General features: G+C 45.8%; 1 protein-coding gene across 1 annotated transcript; it reads right to left on the reverse strand.

The window, feature by feature from the left end:
• Nucleotides 1–9,267: 9,267 nt before the first annotated feature.
• C1QTNF8 (C1q and TNF related 8) lies at nt 9,268–16,774 on the reverse strand. Its single transcript, XM_065644919.1, has 3 exons — nt 16,672–16,774; nt 11,130–11,370; nt 9,268–10,410 (listed from the first exon to the last, which is right to left on the reverse strand). Exons 2-3 carry the CDS (start codon nt 11,353–11,355, stop codon nt 9,863–9,865), a joined length of 774 nt encoding a protein of 257 aa, XP_065500991.1. The 5' UTR covers nt 11,356–11,370; nt 16,672–16,774; the 3' UTR covers nt 9,268–9,862.
• Between the last annotated feature and the right edge of the window lie 314 nt (nt 16,775–17,088).

Raw genomic sequence — 17,088 nt, forward strand, 5'->3', positions numbered from 1 at the left:
AATTCCCACAAATCCAAACTAGATCCCAGGCAGAGACGAATTCTGCAATTAACGTCAATAATAGCAGGATCCTATTAACTCATAAATCATTTTGGAACAGTACTTTATCTAGTGCCAGAGGGTATTGCTGAGTGTGAAACTAAAAGCATTTGGGGGATTTTATATTGAGTGCCATGGCTCTTTTTGCATTTTAAAGACCTAATACTTGACTTGCAAAGCCACTCTACCTCTGACAAGTGCCACCTAATGATGAAAGCTTTCAGTATTTTCCTATTCACTAGTTTAGCAAAGGGACAGGCCATGAGTCAGGGCAGAAATTCAGAGGCTGTTGCATCCCTGCAGGTTCAGCCACCGGCACCATCGCGGCTTTTTCAGCTTCACACAAGAGGGACAGTCAAGGGCCAACAAGTCACAGCAAATCAGGAGGGACGGCTGTGCTGCTGCTGCTGAGTTTGGGGACAGATCACCTAGTTATTATTAATCCTGCCCATCACAGAGTTGTCCTGAGATGCTGCAGGTTGACTTTCAGCTGTCCAGCTCTCAATGAAAGCAATGGGTGGGGAGAGGTTAAATGTGTTTGCATGGGCAGAAGAGTGTTGCAGGGCATGTGAACTGAGCAAACTGCTTTGCCCAGAGCCTCAGTAGGGAAGGAGCTTCTCAATTTGACACAGTACGTGGCATCTGTCAGCTCCGAGCACCCACTGCTTTCCTCTCCAGAGCCCCTAACGAATGACACTGTCAGTAATTCAGCAAACGCGGTTAGCAGTTTTATGGCTGATAAATTGTAACTGTTATTCTTAGTGAGCAGAGAGACTCAATCAGATGAGGTTAATATACCAAATATATGCTATTTGCTCCACTTCACCACTATCCAAGGTGAAACACCTCAGCACTGGGAGATACTGAGCACAAAATACAGCCGCATCAGAGACACCGATGATCAAACATTTGCTAATGTGCAAACCGTTAGGAGACCTGTCATTAAATATCTGAAATCCCCAGGACCTAATAACTTAAATCATCTCCAATAACAGGCCAGGTCTGATCAACACAGGCACTGCTGGCTGCACGATCCAGGATCCATGAAACTATTAAATTCAGGCCAGGTTCCCACTGTCTGCTTGGTTTTACTACATTCTGGTCTCAGAGGTATAGCTAGGGGAATGATTGGAGGTTATATGAGGTTGAGTCACAACTTCTCCAAATATCTGAGCTGTGTAACCAGCCCCAGCCCTCACGAATGGGAGCAGGGCTGGGGAGGAGCCCTTGCCAAAAACCTGAATGTGCCAATACCCTTTCTTAGCCCTCATCCACTTTCACTTTGTGTCTTCAGAGCACTAAGCTCTTTGCTGTCTTAATGAGATAATTTAATATATTGGCTGCTCAGGTCTATTTCTATCTCATGGCAGAGAGTAACTGAAGTCCTGTCCACTGTTAGAGCTACAGTTGTGCAGGGAATCTCTGCGACTCAACATGGTGGTTGTAGCATCCCAAATTAAATGTGCCTGGTACGTTTTTTCATGTTTCCTGTATTACACTCTCCTCCCAACCCCGTACTTCCATTCCCCGGAGAGCAGCAAGGCTCACTCTCTCTCTGCAATGTATAATAAAGCTAAAATACACAGCACTGCTGCCAAACAGGCACAGAAAGCACGTCAGGAGAAAGCGAGGAGGAGCTGGCATCCACATCACCTATTCCAGCGGTTCGTTTTGTATTTCGTTGGATCTTAAACCAGCAAACAACAAGCCTGGCACAGATGGAGCATCACCGCAGCGGTGTTATGCTGCTGTCAGCCCCTTTCTCCACCCTGGGGAACAGCTGCCATCAGTGCGTGCTCTGAGGGAGCATTTCCTACAGGGAGCAGCAGGTTTCAGGGCCAGAACCTCTGTTTATTCACAGTTGTGTGTTTTTAAAAGGTTTTTACTGAGGTCTGAAAGTCTTTGTATTTCCCGTCCCTCCAGAGAACTTTCTGAGCTTTTCCCTGCTTGATTTTACCCAGGACTGAAGGGAAAAGCGATGGGGACTCCTGCCCAGGGCGCTTCAGAAAAATTCTTAGCAATGAGATCCAGGCACTGCAAATAAGAGTGGCAGACCCTCCAAAACCAGGCAGACACTGTTTAATTCCCTGGACACTAATACTTGTCTGGACCTGCCATCCCAGATCAACACAGCAACGTGTGATTTACACTTCGCTGCACAGGTGCCTTTTTAATCAACAGGAGAGTCAGAATTCTGCCTGGAAAAGCAATGGAAAGCACAGACAGAGAAACAGAGGGAAGAACGACCTCGTTGAGTAATTGGTTTGCACTCTTCCTTGCCTGGGAACAGGGCGATACAATTCCCACAGGTAGCCATGCAGTGCTACCATTTTGCATTAGCAAAAAAACCCCAAACCCAGTGGCAATTCCCCTGTTTCCTGCAAAAGAAGTTTTGCTCTTTCAATGGCCTTTCAGGGACAGAGGCAGGAGATCTGCCCCTTGCTCACACTGCAGCATTCAGGACCCCGAGCCAGCAAAAAGGTGTCTGCTCCCTCCACGACCGAGGAAGGAAGCAATTTCCGTGTGAGTTGGCTTTAATGCAATTTTCCCTGGAAGAAAGGAGTTGCAAATAGCATTAGGTTGTCATGCCCAATGGATGGCAGCAATTGCTGGGGTGCCCAGATCCTCTGCAGCAGCTTTTGGCTGGAGCATGAAGAGCAGCTGCTGTCAAGAAAACTTCCCCTGATTTGGGAGAGGGGAAGCAAAGCCCCCATCACCGCAGCCCCCGCTCCACCGGCTCATCCTCCCTGTTTGCCCGTCCCTGAGCTGCAGCCAGTGCTGGCAGAGGGGATAAAACTCTGCCCGCATTTCTGCTGTGGCCAAATCCAGCACCGTGAGGACACGAGAAGCTCTGAGGTCTCCCCACAAGAAAGTAAGTCTGCCCCATCAGAGTCACACAGTGTGTGTACTCCTTCACCGGGGGACTTCTGAACACTTGCTTAGGCAGAAAGCATATAAAATATCACAAAATTAGGCAAAGAAAAGGTGCCGAGGAGCCAGGCAGCATGAATTGGAAGAGAGCGCGCACAGGTTTGCAGTTTCCAGGTACTGCTGCTTGGACCTTTGTCCTCAAAGCTAAAACCACCATGGAAAATGAGGGTGCAGGAGGAGAAAGAGGCATCCCCAGGGCTCTCCCTGAGAAACTCATGGCGAGGAGAACCGGGGGACTCCCCAGGCTGTCCTGGGGCACCTCTTGCTGCTCTGTCCGCAGACACAGCCCAGTGCTTTGGGAAATAGCATTCCCAGGCTCCCATCCGAGCAGACTCCGGGGTGGGGAGGCAGGTGATGTGGCCACACCATGCGCAGGCCAAAGTCTCCAGCCTTTTAGCTCCGTATTGCTCCCTGGCTTGTAAGTGGTTTCTATTTGTTTTTACACTTTCCTATTCTATCTGCTGCATTTTATCTGCTACTTTCAATCTTTGTTAGTGAATAGGGTCTTACTAGAATCATTAGGTTCCATTCAACTCATCCAAACGCAACCCATTAGCTTTATTTGTTGCCTGGTTTCCTTATCTGCGCTGATGTTATCTGCCTGTTCCTGTTGTAAAATTAAAGTTTCCTTATTGAAAGGAAGAAAGCAGTTTGCTGAAGGCAGAGGTTCCTTTTGTGCTTACCCTGACCGACAGAGAAAAATCCTTTCAGAAAGGGAGGAGGCATGAAACCTCACCAGAAACAGCCTCTTTACCTAAAAAAAAAGGCTGCAAGAAGAAGGGAACGGAGGATTTGTTGGATACACCCCGTGTGACAGATTGTAGCATCTCTGTGATAGAGGCAGGTGAGCACCGCAAGCAGAGCAGGATGCAGCCAGGTACTGCCTGGTTATATGTGTTTGTAATATTATAATAGTTAATCCACTGAGCAGCTGATATTTAAGCACCAAGTGTCAGAGGTGCCGCACACCTGCAGCTCACCCCCAGCCCGCGGACGTCCTCACATCCCCAAATATGCCCAGGAAGAATTTTTCAGGTTTTAGTTTTCATATGACCACTGCTTTTAAGACCTAGTTACCCGAAGAGAGGTTTCAAAAGGGATGAGGAGGGTAATCAGGCTTCCAAAAGTGTCCAGCACATCCACAAAGCAAACCACTTAGTGCCTAAACAGAGAAAAGCCTGGCTCACGCAAACTCATGGCCCTTATTAAGCTTATGATCAGCCAGAAGAGAACTGTGATTACAGCAGTGACTAAGGGATGGCTTATTGCTGCAGGCTGGAATGAAATCAAGGAACGGGGCTGCCTTTGAAGAGCACAGCTGAAAGACTGAGCACAGAGCAAGATTTCAGGCTTAGCAACCCTAAGCCCAGCTCAGTGAGATGCTGTAAAGCAGGGAGCAGCAGGATGAGCACAACCTATCTGTGGGATAGCACATGGTGAGCAGGAGGGAGCGCAGGAGCCAGATTGTGCTTAGGAGCTGGAGTCAGTCCTCCCAGGTCCTCTTCTCACTTGGCTCTGACCACTCATCGCCATCACAGGGCTGCAAGCAAGGCAATTAACTGTGCCTCAGATTCACTGCCAAACCTACAGCAAGATGAAGACCTAATCTTCCCCTTCTGCTCTGTTTATTGAGAACCAGAAAGTGCTAGAAGAAGGGTTCTCAAAGGAAATGACTTTTTGCTATGCATCTCACCAAAAGAGTCACTGAACTAATTCAGAAGTTTAATCAACTCAGACGAGGCTGACAGTACAGAACTGCAGGGTTTGAGCAGGAACAGAATAATTAGAAGAAAAAACAGGGACCACACAGTGTTTTCAGTTTCCTTGATGCCATTTGGCATCCAAAGCACTGAGCACCAGCCCAGACACCAGCTCTGCCAGGTATAATGAGCTCTAATAACGCTGGAAGAGCTATTAACCTGAACACTGCTGCTTTGTCACAGCCAGGATTATAAGCCCTTTAACACCTCTTTCAAGAGATTATTTCTCAGTAGTTACAGCATAATTTAAAGACTGCACAAAAAGGCAGTAAATTCTTTAGGAGCAAGGTCTTCTGCTATGTCAGTGAAGAAGCTGCAGAAACCAGCAATGGGACCCAAGAATTGTCCTTGTTACAACACCCTCACACTCAGCACAGGCAATAGAAACAGAGAAAACAAAAATACATGTGGAGTACTGTGAGAGAAAGTAGTGTCTCCTCTAATTCCCTATTAAACACTAGAGGAAACTTTCATCTATAATTTTCCCCAGCACCTCACTCATTCAAACTCACATCCCTCAGCAAACCCAAAAGGCACCAGAGTCCTTAGTGCTGCCCTATACGCCCCCCCAGCTTGTTAAGGCAGACTCAGGTGGGCTCCAAGTAATTTACTGCTTCTCCATCTAAAGAGGAGTTCAAGCATCCTCCTAAATTCAGCCTCAGGAACAGAAAAGGGGAGGGGAAGGAAGGGGAAGGAAAGTCTGTACTATTTTTAAGCTTCTAGAGGGGAAAAAGGGTCAGATGCTTTTGTGTTTGAACTCAGAGATGTGGTGTTTTTAGGTTAAGTCTGCAAGTGCAAGAACTTTTTCCTGTCTTAGACTTGCAGAGGTAAGAGCAGGAGAACGAGAGGAAAAAAATGATAGAGAGCAATTAAGTAGTTAAGTAAGAGCTCTGCAGAAATCTTACAAGTCATCATGCAATGCTTCATTTAGGGCAATCATGTAAGGAAGGGGAGTGAAGGAGTACATTTGGCAGTCATAAGACAGACTTAAGCACAGGATTCAACGGGGCAGAGAGATCCCCGGTAATTACTGAGCGGTGCTGCAGGATTTCTCGTGTGTGAGTTGGTGCTGTTGGAAATCGCAGCCAAAGCATATGTAAAACAACACAAAAGCAGGCCTGGCTCAGCCACTTCTTATGGGGATTTCTAGCAGGAGCTGTTAGTTGTGGGTTTTTTCCAGGCTTTCCTCCAGAAAAAAAAAGAAAAAAAAAAGAAAAAGAAAAAAAAAAAAAGGAAAAAAAAAAGGAAAAAAAGAAAAAAAAAGGAAAAAAAGAAAAAAAAGAAAAAAAAAAGAAAAAAGAAAAAAAGGAAAAAAAGAAAAAGGAAAAAAAGGAAAAAAAAAAGAAGAAGAAAAAAAAGGCTGAAACTTAAATCTCCAGGAAAAGAAGGTTGAAGGGGCCCCGTGCAGTGATGTGCTTAATTCCTCTGCTCGAAGCCAGAGCTGCCCGTATCATTTCCAGCAGAACCTCAGATGCTTTTGAAAGCTTCCTGGGATGGGGAACTCTTGTGTTTCGTGCTGCAGCCACTTGCGGAGTCTGAGTCTCCTTCTACGTGAAGTGTTTTTTCCTAATATTGAACATAAGTCTTGCCCTGTCCCCACTGGATACGGGCAGGCCATTTGCTTGCTCTCTTCCATCCATCACCCTTCTCTACAAGGATGGATGCTGTCCCAGCACTTTATCTCTGAGATGCTCCTGTGGGGCTCTGATGCCAGAGATGAAGGAAAGTCCCTTAGATGAGTTTATCTCCTCCTGTTGCCAAAGTTTGGGCTGGTAAGTGTAAATCTCATAAAGATTAGCAGTCAGAAAGTAAAATGTATGTCATCTTCAAGTCTGTTTTAATCTTCTCAAGCCAACCAAGAGATTTTTTGGAGGGTAGATGCTTCTCACCTGCTGTTTTTCTTAATCTTCTTGTTGCTATAGAAGGCTCCAGTTCTCCATTCACAGCTTTTTCTGCATAGCTCCTTGTATACACTCTCAACAGGCCCCTCTGCTTCCCCTATTTCTGGCCCTGCCCCAAGGACAGGTGAGGTTATTTTGGCAAATTGATTTATTGGTGTCTTGTACCATGGGGGTTTTATCTTCCACAAGGATCCTGGGGTGAGACCTACAGAAGAGCTAATGTTTCTTAATGAAATGTACTGGGATTTATGGCAGCTGAGGCAGTTCTTTCATTTCTGTGTAATACTGTTCACTGAAGGATTTGGAAAAAGTATTCCGACAGATCCCTGATGACTTATTTCAAAGCATAAAATACTAAGTACCAATTTAAGGAAATAATTGGAAAAGTAAATACACATGACTTTTTTTCATTTAGATTTCAGCACTTAAACCCCTCACTTTCTTCTCTTCAAAAGAGGACTTTAAAAGCTTTTTTCAAAGTTTTTGTTCTCCAAGATTTAAAGGGATTTAAATCCTGTTCCTATAAGAGAGGCCCTGCCAAGCTATTTGTTGATGAGCAGATCTCAAATATTTGTGCTTTGGATTTGGCTCATAAAACTTCTCTGAAGAGGGATGCTTGTCCAAGCCCTTGAAGGTGGAAAAAACTGGTGGATGATTCAAAAGGTGGCAGCACGAATGTCTTTGTATATTAAGCTTTTTAGATATTTCAGTGTTTTTCCCCAAAGAACTTGGAAGGTCAAGACTTCTAGTTCTTTGCTATAAATGACTAATTTGAATAATGTGGGCAACACAATAATATTTTTTTATTTGAAAGGTTATTATGCACCTGAAACCAATGTGGCTTTAATGATTTACCTGCTTATGCCACTGGCGTATCAGTCATGAGCATTTTGAGTGTTTCCTATTGCTTCAATAATCAGACTTTCTCTAACCATGCGTCTCGGTGTTATGGAGATATGCATATATAGTGATATAGATGGATGGATTTTTGCTTGCTTCCTAGTAGAAAGAAACATCCAAAATCAGTGCGGGTTGAATATAAACGTGTTCGGGGTGTGTTTTTTCCAGTGCTGAATTAAGCACTGTCAAGAACTCCAGCTGGGCATGGCATTTTAAGATGGCTGGACCTTTTTTTTTTTCCTTTTAAATTACAGTCAATGCAGCAAATTGCAGACAGGGGTGAGCCAAAACTGCTCAATATGTGAGGAATGTTAGACAGCCCCGCAACCGCATCTGTCTCAGTGAATAATCCCCGTTCGACCACAGGCATCCTGTGTGCTCCTCTGCCAGTGGTACCCTGCAGCTGGAGTTTGAGATGCTGCAGCTGCAAAATCTAAGTCTGGATGGGGAATAAAGGGGGGAAAAAATATTTTGAGCTCTCAAATACGGTACATGGCTGGGAAAAACGGCACGCAAACGCCTTCACTGGGTCCGGCGCAGCGGAAAGGTTTTTGCTCATGCCTGTGTTTGCTCAGCGCTGGCATCTCCCGGCAGTGCCCTCGGCACTAAGTGGCGTGTGCTGCAAATAAGCAATGCAGCCATTAGGGCTTTTACCATCACCCTAATGGAAAGAGCTGATTAGGAAGCTTTTTTAGAAGGAGGGTGGGAAGGAAATGCTGTGCAATGGCCTGACCTAAGCAGCTGGGAGAGCTGGTAGCAGCTCAGTGCAGGATCTGCATAAAATGCCTTTGGGAGTGTTTTTTAGAGCTAAGTGAATTTCCCACTTTGCCTTTTCAAGGTTGCAGGCTGGCAGCAGGAGCAAACGTGATGTTTCAAGGTGTGTGAGACCCACTTTCATCATGCATTACTTACTTACAAGTTCTAAGCTTCATGAAGATTGTGAGATCTCAAAGATTTGCTATTTATTTTACAGCAAGGGGTCATTAACTACTCTGTCTCCCCATCCTGATACTTGATGCTGACTGTTTACTGGCCTGCAAGGGAGGAGTTGAAGGTCACGGTCTAGTTTCTGGAGTCCTTTGGTGTTTGAGTAACTAAAATTGCCATCTGAGACATTTCTGTAGGTCTGGATGTTCAGTCCGGTGCTTTTAGCCCTGTACCGTGAAAACACGTATGGAGATAAGATAAACAAAACCAGGGTACTCAAAGCAAGTGTACTCAAAGCAATATCTTTATTTCAGCTACTTTTCCAAACAGCTGGGGGTAGGCGAGATACAGCAGTGAAGCAGTTTGCCTAGCAAGAACTTTTCGGGTATCCTTCATACAAATGGCTCGGGATGCAAACGGGAGACTGGGGGAATGGGCAAGGAGGAGCTGGAGAAAACGATGTTTCTAGCTGCTGCATGTACCTTTCCACTGTTACGCCAATAATTTTTTAGGAAAAACTGAATCCCCTAAAATATCACTGCTTGTAGTAAAGCACCTCTTTTCTTTGCAGCGAAGCACCTTTTTTCTTTCTGGTTTCTTCTCAACTTTCCAAAAAATGAGCGATCTTAAGGCAGGGCCCACCATTTTCCTTAAAATGGGAAATACACGTGTTCCCAGCCGTGCTGGATGTTCTTGTGAGAGAAGTACTGCCAGCAGTACAGAAGTCCAGCAAAGTTATAGCACATGGTTGCAACTGTACTTAAAACTATGTGCCTCTGAAAAAGCTTTGCCAGATCGATATGCTGTTATTTATCTAATTCTAGGATTATGCTTTCAGAATGCAATATCACATGAAATGGAACAAAAATGTAATTTAGGTTAAATGTACTGTGCAAAATGTTGTTCTTAACGCTGGTGCATTCTTGCCCACCTGAGTGGAGCAGACCTGTTGCAGGTGCTGGCAAATGTGGGCTCTTATTAGCAATTAGCACACTGCAAAGATCCCCCAGTATTGTTGTAGGAGCAATGACATTCCTTAACTAGCACCCATAAATGGTATCTGAAGATGACCCTTAGATGTAATTAAAATATCTTCTCTAAAGCAGAGCAAAGAGGTTCAATTTTTTGCTACCAACTTGGTAAATTCTTCAGGGATGTAACTAGGGCTGCAGAACTGAGGTCTTCTGCACATGTCTTCTCCAGGGCCCATAAGGGCTGAAGCCTTCTCAGTACTTGTGTAGTTTGCATCACCTTGAAACGGTCACCTCTGTTCACACAGGTGTCCTTGGCATGGACAGACAACCCTGTCGGCAGGCCTGAAAGCCAGCAATCCTTCCACGTGGAACTAGACATAAGCATTTCTAATGTATCTACCAAAGCTTTGAGCCTAAAGCTGGTGAATGGCTACTCTACGGCTGGCTTGATTAAATGGCCATTGAAGATGATGTAAACATCAGACTCCTCACTATAGATGGCGTTTTCTCGCTCCCGCTTGAACATCCTCACCCAGACCTCCTCTCCTTCCTGCAGGTCCAGCATCAGGCTCTGGCTCTGCATGATGCTCCGATCGCTGGGCTGGGCGTAGAGGATGGCCACCTCTTTCTCGTTCTTCATCAAGTGCAGGTAGGTCTCCTTGAAGTTCCAGGTGTGGACATTGAGGCTGAAGTAGTAGATTCCCGCCACATAGCAGAAGAACTTCCCCGAGAACATGTTGAAGTGCTTGTAGAGGTTCACGAACTCGGTGTCAAAAGTGACGTGCTGGAAGTAGTCTGAGCTGTGAAGGGGTTTTCTCCGACCCACCGAGAAAGCAGCGTAGAGCTGCTTGCAGGAATGGCCTTGCGGGCCGGGCTGGCCTTTCTGTCCTTTCCGTCCATTAAAGCCGCGTAGGCCTCTTTCTCCTTCCTTCCCAACTGCTCCAGGGTTCCCTTTCTGACCCATTTCACCCTTCTCACCTGCGAGCATAAAGGAAAACCTTGTCAAACACAAGCGCGTGAAGCCCAAGCTGCAGACACATCCTGCTGGAGATAACCGCTAAAGCAGCTGCTAAAACACTGTTTTCCCAGCACAGATGTCTGGAAGCACCTTCCGAATTCTCAGGACAAAATGCCGGGTGAAACCCTGGCCCCGATGAGCTTGTGGTGCCAAAGTTCCATGTCCAATAGTAGAACTCCGGACTGATTGCATGAATCCAGTATTCACGAACCCAGCTCCTTCGTGCAGAGGTTTGAGCAAGAAAAGTTACTGATTTTGCTGAGGTCTGATTTGGGCCTGGGAGGAGTGGTTGGGTTTGTGCACCCCCCCCACAGGACTTCTTGGCTTATCTCCTCTATTATATGCTTCATTTTTGTTTTCCTGCCTCACCGAGACAAAAAATGCACAATGGAAAAAGTGAGTGGCATCTCTCCTTGTACCTAACTCTATCATTTAGTCATTCTGTGATAACATTTGTATCTGACTTTTAGTGTGATCTAACCTGAGCTTCCAGTGATTCTGGTTTTTGATGGACTAGAGCCTTTTGCCAACATATTTACAGCTTGTGCCATGTCACCCCTTGACCTTCTTTGGGGTAAACAAAGTGGATGAGTTTTTGGTGTAAGAAAGAGCAGAGCTTGCAGAATGAGGGTGAGCAAGCAAGATAAAGGATGATATCATGGTAGTCAGCTTTACCCACCTTTGAGGATGGTGATATCTATAGTGGGCTGGACTTTGGGTACCGAATAGGCAGGGTCGCTGCTCATCCTTGTGTATCGTGAGGAGACGATGGAGACGGGCTGCTCTGAAGGTCCACAGCATCGCACACATGAGAGGCGACGCGGTTCCCGTCTCGGCTGACCCTCCTCCAGCACCGCGCCGACGTTCGCAGTGGACACCAGGAGCAGGAGAAACACGGCGCTCATCTTCGGCAGAGCCAGCTGGACCCAGCAAAGAACAGAAATTATTAACACAGTGATTCAAATCAGAGCTTTTGATGGTGATGGGCCAGCTGTTAATGTTCCCGCAAGGTGCGTTTCTTCTGATTAATTATTAGCTTATCTTGTAGTGGCACCAGGAGACTCCGGGTAGGAAGGGTGTCCCGGTGTGTACTGTTCACAAGCAGCAGAAAAGGCAATCCCTGCCTCTCATTACTTACAGGTGAAATATCTGACAAGAGGCACCATGTTAAAAACAAAACAACAACAACAGAAAAACCCACACACACCAAAACCTGCTGAGATCGGAAGCTGAAGCTGAGATGTTTGAAGCTGTTGTAGCAAACTCTGCTCAAGGCACACTTGCTGCCTGTGGCTGCTCTTGGAACAGCCCTTGCAAAAGGTAAAAGTCTTGAAGTGTTGCCCTGTTGGTTGCTGTTTCTTGCATTGCCATTCTGAAAGGTTCAAAATCAGATGCAGAAAATGAAACTTTATTTAAATATAGAGCCTAAACCCATTTGTGGTTGTGGGGTTTGGTTGGTTGAGGTTTGATTTTGGTTTTTTTTTAGGAAAAACCTGAATGGAAATACGGAAATGAAATTAAAAGAAATCAAAAGCATTTGTCTCTTGAGAATAGTCTCTCTTAGCCTCTTTCCAAGGTGACCTGGCCAAGCACTTTGTGGCTTTGACCATACCCACGTGCTGTTCCTAGCAGAATTTCTGTGTACACTTTCCATTTTTATTTTCCAGTGTGCAGAATGGAAAGCCAAATAGCTGCAACAAATGGACCGAACTGGGATTTGCTCTGCACAAACACTAGTTTTTGAGATCATCTATTACATTTTCATCTGCTACCGGCAAGCTCCAAAGGCCCTGAATCCTGGGTAAAATGAACAGAGAGAAAATGTTTCAGGGGGTGCACAGGAGGTGAGTTTTCTCCACCTCCCCATCGCCCTCTTTCCTAGGGAGGGATTGGAGCCTGGGAGACGTAACTGCCTCCTCATACCATCTGTAATTAATGTCATTCTCCTGATTGCAGTGGTGTTTCATACAAGATAGATTTTGGATTGATGCCTTTTTGGACCTTATCCAAAGTCCAATTAGTTGGATGGACTCTTGGTGACCTCAGGCTGGGAAGAGCTTTTACAGTTGCTCTTCTACCAGCTTTAATTGCTGGAATAGTTGGTAAAGGTAGCTGTTAAATGTCCTGGCTTGTAGAAAAAGCTCAGTGAACACACAGGTTGCATCTGCAGAGTGAGGGGTTCTTGCCGTGGAGCTTTACAAAGGCTTCGCTGGGCACGAAATGGACCAGTTGAGAAAATGTGGAAAAAAAAAGAAGTATCAGTCTAGGGCAAGGTACTGGCATTCTTGGGAAATGCTTTTTTCTAGTTCTTACCTGCCCCAAAAGAACTCTGATTCACACCTTTTATTACTTGGTGCAATACAACTCCTTGGAAACCTAATGAATACTTAGTAGCAGCGACGCGATAACTTTCCTTCTGACAGCGGCGAAAATTCTTTCATCAAATCTGTCACAACTTGAAACGATCTTTCTATTCATAGTCATACATCATTCTAGGTACAAGTCTGAGGAAGGATTAATACTCCTTTTACATTAGTGTTCAGGGCCCGACTTCTATTTTCATTAAGTCCTTTTTAATTTTCATTCACTTCTTAAGCCATCGTTGTGATGCCAAACAGGAACAGAAATGAAATGTAAGTCGAAATGGACAGCAGGTCATAAATAACCAACCTGTACGTGACCAGAACAGAAAGTTTGAACCGCAGAGAGAATTTGGTGTCTGCACGATGTTTCTGGGGTCTCCTCTGCAGTAATTAAAGTTTTTATATATCCATATTGGTCTAAAGAAGACCCCATGTCCATTCAGAGTCCCAGGGAATCAGGGCCAATACATCCTCCATGGGACTAAAAGCTATTTAGGAGTCAATAACCTGGGGATAAAGTGTAGGGCATGGGATTACATTATCAGAACATTAAAACCGGATGATGTAATTGCTCATAATACCTTCATGAAGAAGAAAGAGCATTCATTAAGAGGAGTATTCACAATGGGCGGAAGGGAAAGGATTCATAAATGTGAAGAAATTACTTTGCATTTTTATAGAACATTATTTTCCTTAAGATGAATGACTTTCATATATATATATATATATATATATATAAAATCCATCAAGCTTTTTATTTCCACATTTTTTACTTGCTATGAACAATCTGCATCAAAAGTGCTGGTTTTTCAGTGACACCTGGTATTCGCAGTGTACACCAGCAAAAAAACCCCGAAATTCCTCCCATGCAGGGCTCTAGAGATGCCACAAACCTTTGCTAGAGAAGGGCAGAAACCATTAGTTCCAGTTCAGGGAGTTAAATGATGTGATTCTTTCTTCTTGTGTGCAACTTCTTATTTAAATATATTTTCTTGACACTGTTGAGCTGGAGAGAGCACCTTGATTGATTTTTTTTTTTTTTTTTTTTTTTTTTGGCTCATGATTGAGTTTAATCTTATAGCTCAAGGTAGACAGCTTATGTATAAGGCACATTTGCTCATGCAAAGCTTTTTAATCATTCTGTGTACCTAAGAATCTTAATACTTTGATATAAAGTAACACATCTGGGCAATAGAAATGATAAGAAATCCCTATAATATTTGCAAAAAAATTGCTTACCTGCTCTGCACACACAGGAAATAAAGCAAGAAGGCGAAGCAAGTCAGCCTGGAAGCTGGACCAAAAGGTTTTCCCTGTGGTTAATAACGTGGAGTTTCCAACCTGACCCCTGATCGTGGCCAAGCCACGACTGGCCCATCAGCACTGCCAGCAGCCCCGTTGGGATGTGTAGGTCAAGCCAAAGGTATAAATCTACCTTAACCTAGCCCAGGCCCCTGTTTTCCATGGGTACAGTAAGTCCTTACCTTGCAGGGATGCTGGAGAATAAATCCCACTAATAACTGTGCTGAGCCCACACGCTGCTTTAGTGAGAGTTCACGAGGCAGAAATTGGTCTTGGATCCCTGAGTCGTACTTGAAATTTCTGCTGACATTTTCCTTCCTGTTATTCGTAGGGCTTCACTTGGAAAAGCAATCTATGACTGTCTTTGCTTTAAATTCACAGGACAACACCAGCCACTGCCCATTTTAAATTAGTGACAAATCTGGACTGAAAACCCAAGAGGGCAGTTAAGACTAAAACCTTTTTTTGCGCCACAGAGATGGAAAACACACGGATGCGTCAGGCGTGAACGTCGGCATCGTCCCAGAGATGGAAAATATCCTGGGTCTGCTTTTTTACCTTTTGTTTTCTTTCAAATCTCCTCACTGCTGCAGACCTCCTTGCCTCGCCGGCAGCAGGAAACGAAGCATCGTTAGGACCGGGTTCGTCTGGACGCTGGACTTCCTCTTGGAAATGATTTGTTCGGTGTTTTTTTTTTTTTCTTTTTAATTTTCTTCCCCGAGAGGATCTAAAATTTCTTCATGAGCAACTTATTGTAGAAAAACCCAAAACACTGAAGGAGCTCGTGCGTTTTCCAAGGCAAAGCTCAGCGGTTCCTCTGCCCGCGGAGCCAGAGCTGAGCGCGGGGCAGCTCCTCCCTCACACGATGCTGCGGAGATGCTCGAGCTGAGCATCCCGAGCCCGTCTGCAGCCATGAAGTGACTTGAAGGCTCGCAGACAAGAATATTTGGATCCCAAAAAGCAATGCGGTTTAAAATTTTCCACTGTCTGTAGTGGTTTGCAGATGACCGGCGTTAACGCCCTCTCGTCCGCAGTGTTTATGCAACGTGGTGGGGTGAAGCAGAAGAGGTTGGGAAACGCTGCTGGATACAGGCGGGTTGGTTTGAGTTGTGAGTGGGGTGGGGATGGAGCAAAGCCAGGATCCATATTCCTAACAACCTGGATGAACACTTGGTCAATGGGTTTGTAGCTCCATTTCTAATTATTTGGTTTGGGTTTTTTTATTTTCTGGTGCTTTTTTAGCATGTGCTTACTCCCAGTGGGGGTGAAATGCCCTAATTCCTCTGTCCCAGGAGGAGCTGTGAAAAACCTTCAGCCCACCAGTTCGTGCCCCTGAGCAGCAGCAGCTCCTGTGGTCACCACGTGCTCTCCGCAGCTGCAGTTTCACCCATCAGACATGGGAAAGGATGAGGATCCCAAGCACATGTCCCTTCCTGTCACCTGCAGATGCTCAGACCTGGGGGACTGTGTGGATTTAACATGGTCTCCTGCAGATGCTATGGGAGGAGTTGTTGTGCCTGTATGGAAATGGTCCTGTGCACCTGGGGTCCAGCATCTTAGCATGGTACCACCTTTCCTGGTCTGTGGCAGGGGTTGTTATCACACTTATCTCAGCGCAGACAGGGAGCAAAAGGCTGTTTGCTCGTTCCTAAGCAAACAACTCTTCCCCCTCTCCATCTCCTCATCCTTGTCTACACCTCTGGCGCCAGGAACGTGCCTGCACTGTCTTGGGAATGGTCCTGCTCGGGGCTGGGCGGCTCCTTGCGAGCAATCCCATCTCCATAGCAAGCCCAGACACTGATTCAGCCCGGCACAGGGCACGTTGCAGTTAAGTCATTCCCGGGCAGCTCCGCCGACGGAGCAAATTGCCCTGACGCAGTGGACGGCACCAATGCTCCTTCGCCCTTCCCAGCAGAGAAGCAGCTTTCCCATGAAAGTCACCGCTGACTCAGCCGCTCCGGGAGCTCAGCTGTCCGTCTGCTGAAATAAAGCAGGCAGGGGTGTCCCTGCAGCAGGTCCCACGGGTGCTGTCACAGCTGGGCGGGTGGCAGCGCCAGGACGCAGGTGCTGGCAGCAGCAGCACTGTCCCGTCCCTGCTGCAAACCCCTGCTCACAGCTCAGGAGCGACCGGCAACTTTCAAAGGGCTGCAGTTCCCCGGCGAGGCCGGAGAAATAAAAGTTTCCACGTCTGCAGAGGACGCCAGGAAACGGCTTTTTCCTACATCAGATCAGGCGCCGTCCCCGTCCCACCACTCAGCCGCAGCTGAGAGCAAAACCAGACTATAGGGAAGCATCATTCTGGGGTGCTAAGAGCAGTTAATGAAACAAGAAGTGTTAGCAGGGACAAATTAAAGCCAGCTCAGCAATAACCTGGCCTTGCACTTACTTTGCCTGCTGCAGCGAAGCAGAAAAATTGAGATGAAGTACGGCAGGCAGAGACCACCTCTTCTCATGACTCATCCAAGCAACCTGCTTTTGCAGGGTGGGAACACTTTGTTCCCTATAGCAAGAATATTTTTTTTTTCCCCCCAACTCATTCAGATCCATTTAACTTACCTTGTGACTCAGAAACCCGTCTTTTACTTTCCTTGCTGTTGCTTAGCAGGATGCATAATATGAAAGCTGCCGTTCATTCAGGTATTTCAGTTCTCGGCGGCTGCTGCAGCTTCCTAGCTGGAGTCCAAATGAAACACTGAAAGTCAGGCCGGCTCCTTATGAAACCCAGCAACTAGGTTGTCTGCAAAAAGCGGGTTTTTTTCTTGTTTCTTTGCTTGCATCAACTCGTACTGGGTTTGTGTGCTTTTGTCCTGCTATAGGACTTGCAGCCAGTCTGTTGAGTTGCACGTTGCCTCTCACAATGGTGGAGATGAAGACCAAAAAAATTTGTGAATAATAATAATAAAAAAAAAAGAGTATCAAAAAACCACAGACCAAAAACCACATCCAGTGCTCTTGCCAAGAGAAAAAGTGCTG

Source organism: Caloenas nicobarica, chromosome 14 (assembly GCF_036013445.1).
Source record: "Caloenas nicobarica isolate bCalNic1 chromosome 14, bCalNic1.hap1, whole genome shotgun sequence".
NCBI lineage: Eukaryota > Metazoa > Chordata > Aves > Columbiformes > Columbidae > Caloenas > Caloenas nicobarica.